The 7,118-nt window shown below is 40.6% G+C and overlaps 1 protein-coding gene across 1 annotated transcript; it reads left to right on the forward strand.

The window, feature by feature from the left end:
* Positions 1-2,086: 2,086 nt before the first annotated feature.
* Positions 2,087-4,132, forward strand: LOC127638840 (uncharacterized). Its single transcript, XM_052120581.1, has 2 exons — positions 2,087-2,107; positions 2,522-4,132. Exons 1-2 carry the CDS (start codon positions 2,087-2,089, stop codon positions 4,130-4,132), a joined length of 1,632 nt encoding a protein of 543 aa, XP_051976541.1.
* The last annotated feature ends 2,986 nt before the right edge of the window (positions 4,133-7,118 follow it).

Here is a 7,118-nt window from a genome sequence, read left to right on the forward strand (position 1 = left end):
GTAATAGTAATTTTTCACATTATTAATGTCCTGACTATATATTGTGATCAGTTGAATGCCACTTTGGTGAATAAAAGTACCAATTTCTTTCCATAAGAGCAAAATCTGTACATTATTCCAAACTTTTGGCTGCCAGTGTGTGTCCTTAAAATCAACATTAAATAAAAAACAAACTTATCTTAATACACATTCCTGATATAATTGTGAAAAAGTAATTGGTGCATGTTATTCCAAAGGCAAAAAACAATGTTTACCTTTGTAATCTTTCATCACATTGAGGCTCTGATTCTGAAACGACATTCCTTTTCTGCTGATGTCACCAAACCATCTTTTTTGATGGTCTCCAACCACCTGTCATACTGTTCAATGATCCAATCATTTGAAAATTGTTAAAATCGAATCCCTTCCAAAACTTGTTGTTGTTGATGTTGTTGAATATATCCTAATTCACTGTGTTGTGTATGATGAGCAATGAACATGAATGAATATACAAAGTAGATTGAACCCTGTTTAAGTCAACATGAAAAGACATTTGCAACACATTTTACTTCCATCATCTGTTGTATTGTGTGTGAAACAGGATAGTCTTTGAGAAGTAAATGTAGGCTGGGACTTGATTTGGAATTGCATTGTGAGAAATGTTAAATACCGAAATGAAATTAAAAAGTCGGAGGAGAGTGGTTGACAATATAGCTGGGGGTGATGTAAACTGAACTGAAAAGAAAAGTCATTTTAGAAGTGGAGCAAGTTATTACATTTTGATGAAAGATTACAAAGACAAACGTTTTGTCCTTTGGGTAAACCGCACAATTAGACCTGGAAAAGGTTTTTATTTTTTTCATGTTGACTAATCTAGGACAGGTGGAGCTTACATTTTTCTGTGTCTATATGATGATGGATACATTTTTCCCATCACAGATTTTTTTTTATATGAGATCAGAGCCATCCTTAGGGCAGTGTAACCGGTGCGGTGCTTGCAATGACATTGTTACTAGTAAGAATGTAATTGCAGAGCTCTACAATTGAATTACAGAGCTCTGCATTTGCCTTTTACTCAGAGTTCAGAGATGTTTTTCACATGTCAGAAACTCATATGACTGAGATTCGTCCTCCGCCACCCTGGTTGAGGCGAGTCACTATGCCACCATGAGAACTTGGAGCACATTGGGAATTAAGCATTCCATATTTGAAAGAAAAGTTCAGAGTCAGAGATTTGTGGAATCAAAAATGTTTGAATGTAAATGTGTAGATTGTGTGAAAGTTTGCAAAGACATTACAAAGATTTGCAAAGATTACAGAGGTGTACATGCAAAACAGTAGAAAAACAAGAAGTTTTAATGTTTTTTTAATGAATCATAAAAAAGGATATCAAATTTTTTCTTCTTTTGAAAATTGAATAATTTTTTCAGCTTATTATTTTTTTTATGTTTCCTGGCATTGTTTTTCCTACATTAATTTGTAATGATTGTAATCTTTTTAATACATGTATAATAACATATGATATAATATCATATTTAATCATATATAACCATATACTGTGTATTCATAATACATTTTGTGCCCCCCTCCTACATATTTATATACATCTCTCCACCTGCCAATTTATACAATCCAGATGAATATGAATATGCATGAGGCTAAAGAACCACAATGAGATGGCACTGAATAGAGAGCACTACAATGCAATTATTCCTAAAAAGAATCTCTATTGTAGATCTCTAAAATTACATTTATACTAGTAAGAATTGCAAATAAAGAGCTCTGCAATTACATTCTTACAAGTAAAAATGTAGTTGCAGAGCTCTGTAATTGAAATTCCTACTTGTAAAAATTAAATTACATAGCTCTCTAACTGGAATTCTTACTAGTAAAAATGCAATTATGATGAGTAAAGCTGGGAACATTAAAATATGATTTGGCTTTAGATATTGCATTGTATGCTGATTTGACTCGCACAGCGTTCTCTTGCTTGGGTCTACAACCCTCATGCTGTGAACTGTGTATAAATTACACCTTGCCAGCACTCAACAACGTTTCTGAATTTTCCAATACTGCGGAAAAATAAGAACAACAAATCTTTAAAATGATGCATCCCGCCAATGTATGGGTAGGTCTGTGTGTTCACTGAAAATCTGACATTTGAAATAATGATATTTTAGCGTCTCACTCATAACCTGGGCTGGGTGTGGGCCACAGTACCCCCGCCGCTGGACAGAGCAGAAGAGTATCGATCTATCGACTCCCTGGTTTTCAACGCCGTAATGAAGCTTAGTCACCTTGCAGCATACTAATGCTTCTTTGCTTTTATGACACAAACATCTTATTTATCCCCCCTTCTTTGCCTCAATGCAAAAGTAATCATTCACAGGCTTTTCTTTTTGTTTGACTGCACTTCCCTGTATAGGTGATGAATCAAAAAGATTCAAAGTGAAATATGCAATCTTAATGTTTTTAATATTTTCTGCCATCACAGATTATTGTGCAGACACATCTATTAAGCCATTCTTGTGTTGATTTTCAGAAGAGTAATACCATTGAGACTTTTCAGAAGAGTAAAAACATTGAAACTTTTCAGAAGAGTAAAAACATTGAAACTTTTCAGAAGAGTAATAACATTGATACTTTTCAGAAGAGTTATACCATTGAGACTTTTCAGAATAGTAATACCATTGAGACTTTTCAGAAGAGTAATAACATTGATACTTTTCAGAAGAGTAATAACATTGATACTTTTCAGAAGAGTAATAACATTGAAACTTTTCAGAAGAGTAATAACATTGATACTTTTCAGAAGAGTAATAACATTGATACTTTTCAGAAGAGTAATAACATTGATACTTTTCAGAAGAGTAATAACATTGATACTTTTCAGAAGAGTAATAACATTGATACTTTTCAGAAGAGTAATAACATTGATACTTTTCAGAAGAGTAATAACATTGAAACTTTTCAGAAGAGTAATAACATTGATACTTTTCAGAAGAGTAATAACATTGATACTTTTCAGAAGAGTAATAACATTGAGACTTTTCAGAAGAGTTATACCATTGAGACTTTTCAGAATAGTAATACCATTGAGACTTTTCAGAAGAGTAATACCATTGAGACTTTTCAGAATAGTAATACCATTGAGACTTTTCAGAATAGTAATACCATTGAGACTTTTCAGAAGAGTAATACCATTGAGACTTTTCAGAAGAGTAATACCATTGAGACTTTTCAGAAGAGTAATAACATTGATACTTTTCAGAAGAGTAATAACATTGATACTTTTCAGAAGAGTAATACCATTGATACTTTTCAGAAGAGTAATAACATTGAAACTTTTCAGAAGAGTAATAACATTGAGACTTTTCAGAAGAGTAATAACATTGATACTTTTCAGAAGAGTAATAACATTGAAACTTTTCAGAAGAGTAATACCATTGAGACTTTTCAGAAGAGTAATACCATTGAGACTTTTCAGAAGAGTAATACCATTGAGACTTTTCAGAAGAGTAATACCATTGAGACTTTTCAGAAGAGTAATACCATTGAGATTTTTCAGAAGTGTAATACCATTGAGACTTTTCAGAAGAGTAATACCATTGAGATTTTTCAGAAGTGTAATACCATTGAGACTTTTCAGAAGAGTAATACCATTGAGATTTTTCAGAAGAGTAATACCATTGAGACTTTTCAGAAGAGTAATACCATTGATACTTTTCAGAAGAGTAATAACATTGATACTTTTCAGAAGAGTAATACCATTGATACTTTTCAGAAGAGTAATAACATTGAGACTTTTCAGAAGAGTAATAACATTGATACTTTTCAGAAGAGTAATAACATTGAAACTTTTCAGAAGAGTAATACCATTGAGACTTTTCAGAAGAGTAATACCATTGAGACTTTTCAGAAGAGTAATACCATTGAGACTTTTCAGAAGAGTAATACCATTGAGACTTTTCAGAAGAGTAATACCATTGAGATTTTTCAGAAGTGTAATACCATTGAGACTTTTCAGAAGAGTAATACCATTGAGATTTTTCAGAAGAGTAATACCATTGAGACTTTTCAGAAGAGTAATACCACTGAAACTTTTCAGAAGAGTAATACCATTGAGAATTTTCAGAAGAGTTATACCATTTAGACTTTTCAGAAGAGTAAAAACATTGAAACTTTTCAGAAGAGTAATAACATTGCTACGTGTTTGAGTGGCCGATATGTAAATTTACAGTTCAACCAATGGTGTGAGTTTGGGGCGGTGTTTCTGTTTCTCCGAATGAGTGGAATGGGTAGTAGAAATGTTGAAGAAACTATTCTATTTGGTGCTGCACATGAAATTGAAAGACTTTTAAAACTTTTTCACAACTTTATTTGCACTAATTTACACCCAAAAATGAAAATTCTCTTATTTTAGATCACTCAAAAATGAAAATTAGCTTATTTACTCACCTCTGTGCTATAGACTATAGATTTTTAGAAGAACATGTCTACTCTGCAGTTCCTCACAATGCAAGTGAATCGTGGCCAGAACTTTGAATCTCCAAAAAGCACATAACAGCAGCCTTAAAGTAATCCATTAGACTCCAGTGGTTAAATCCATGTCTTCTGAAGCATTATGTTAGATGTGGGTGAGAAACAGATACATATTTAAGTCAATTTTACTATAAATATACACCTTTGACCAGCCCGACCAGTAGGTGGAATTATGCACAAAGAATGAGAATCACCAAAAAAAGAAGAGAAAGTGAAGATTTATAGTTAAAAAAGGACTTAAATATTCACCCACACCTATCATATCGCTGCCTTTATATGCTTTTTAAAGTTTTGTACCCTGTTGACTTGCAATTTTATAGACCTATAGATATATTCCTTTAAATATCTTAATTTGTGCTCAGCAGAATAAATAAAGTCATACACATCTGGGATGGCATGAGGGTGAGTAACTGATGAGAGAATTTTCACTTTTGGGTGAACTATCCCTTTAATGAAGATGGATTTCTGCTGAATTACTACACTACCAATAATCCTGAAGAGAGATTCTCCAATCAGGGAAGTTGTCACGAATTAGGACGAGGGCAGACAAAAGGAGACAAGGTTGAGGATCCAAACGCAGTCACTTTATTAAATAAACAAACACAAAGGAAAACCCACAATGGGGAAAGAAACATAAACAGGGAACTCGGGAAGGGAACACAAAGCAGGCTTACCGACATACAAACATTCACTAACAAACAACGATCGACCGTGACTGAACAAATAGGCAGGGTATAAATACAAGAAAGGACCAATGAACAAACAGAACTCAAAATAACATAATAAGGTGATGAACAGAAACCAATGGGAAACTAACGAGGACAGGTGAAAACAATGAACAATGAACACGAGGGCTAACAAGACTGTGGAGTTACAGACGGGTCAAAAGTGAAGACTATGGAGTAACAAAGGTGACACAAATGGAAAACAAAGGGGAAACAGTAAAACAAGACAAGGTCATACGTTACATTGCCCCCCCTCTAAGGATCGGATCCCAGACGATACAAAAAAGAAAAAACAAAACCCAAGACAAAAACCATAGAAAACAAAATGATGGCACCGGGGGCAGACAGACAGACCGGGGGGCACATGAGCAGGGAGGCAGTCCACGGGGCACAGAGGGCAGGCAGGAAGTCCAAGGGGGGCAACGAGGGGAAGTTAAACAGTCCATGGGGGCACAAAGGGAAAAGAGACAGTACACGGGGCCAATTAGGCAGTCCCTGGGGGCACAGAGGGGCAAGTTCAGGGGGCCTGGGAGGTGGCCATCGGACAGGGACGGGTCCAGGAGGCCTGGGAGGCGGCCTCAAGACGGGGACAGGTCTAGGAGGCCTGGGAGGCTCTGGAGTCCCTGGGGGCAGAGCCGTAGGAGGCTCGGGAGGCGGAGCCATAGGAGGCTCAGGAGGCAGAGCCCTAGAAGGCTCTGGAGTCTCTGGGAGTAGAGCCATAGGAGGCGGAGCCGAGAAAGGCCTAGGAGGCGGAGCCGAGGGAGGCTCGGGAGACTCTGGAGTCTCGGGGTGCAGAGCTGTAGGAGGCTCGGGAGGTGGAGCCGTAGGAGGCTCGGGAGGCGGAGCTCTAGAAGGTTCTGGAGTCTCTGGGAGCAGAGCCATAGGAGGCTCTGGAGGCGGAGCCATAGGAGGCTCGGGGAGTAGAGCCGTAGGAGGCGGAGCTGAGGAAGGCCTAGGAGGCGGAGCCGAGGGAGGCTCGGGAGGCTCTGGAGTCTCTGGAGGCAGAGCTGTAGGAGGCTCGGGAGGCGGAGCCGTAGGAGGCTCGGGAGGCGGAGCTCTAGAAGGTTCTGGAGTCTCTGGGAGCAGAGCCGTAGGAGGCGGAGCCGAGAAAGGCCTAGGAGGCGGAGCCGAGGGAGGCTCGGGAGGCTCTGGAGTCTCTGGAGGCAGAGCTGTAGGAGGCTCGGGAGGTGGAGCCGTAGGAGGCTCGGGAGGCGGAGCTCTAGAAGGTTCTGGAGTCTCTGGGAGCAGAGCTATAGGAGGCTCTGGAGGCGGAGCCATAGGAGGCTCTGGAGGTAGAGCTGTGGGAGGCTCAGGAGGCTCTGGAGGCAGAGCCGTAGGAGGCTCGAGGGGCGGAGCCCTGGAAGACTTGAGAGACTTGAGGGGTGGAGCCCTGGGAGGTTCGGGAGACTTGGGAGGTGGAACCCTGGGAGGCTCGGGGGAAGGGGCTCTTGAAAGCTCGGGAGGCTCGGAAGGCGGAGCTCTGGAAAGCTCGGGAGGCGGAGCTCTGGAAAGCTCGGGAGGCTCGGAAGGCGGAGCTGAGGGAGGCTCTGACTCTTGGACGGGCACGACCACTGGCGCTGGCCTTTGGACGGTCACGGCTACTGGCGCTGGCTCTTGGACGGTCACGGCTACTGGCGCTGGCTCAGGGACGGTCACGGCTACTGGCGCTGGCTCAGGGACGGTCGAGGCTACAGGCGCTGGCTCAGGGACGGTCGAGGCTACAGGCGCTGGCTCAGGGACGGTCGAGGCTACAGGCGCTGGCTCAGGGACGGTCGAGGCTACAGGCGCTGGCTCAGGGACGGTCGAGGCTACAGGCGCTGGCTCAGGGACGGTCGAGGCTACAGGCGCTGGCTCAGGGACGGTCGAGGCTAC

Source organism: Xyrauchen texanus, chromosome 47 (genome assembly GCF_025860055.1).
Source record: "Xyrauchen texanus isolate HMW12.3.18 chromosome 47, RBS_HiC_50CHRs, whole genome shotgun sequence".
Lineage (NCBI taxonomy): Eukaryota > Metazoa > Chordata > Actinopteri > Cypriniformes > Catostomidae > Xyrauchen > Xyrauchen texanus.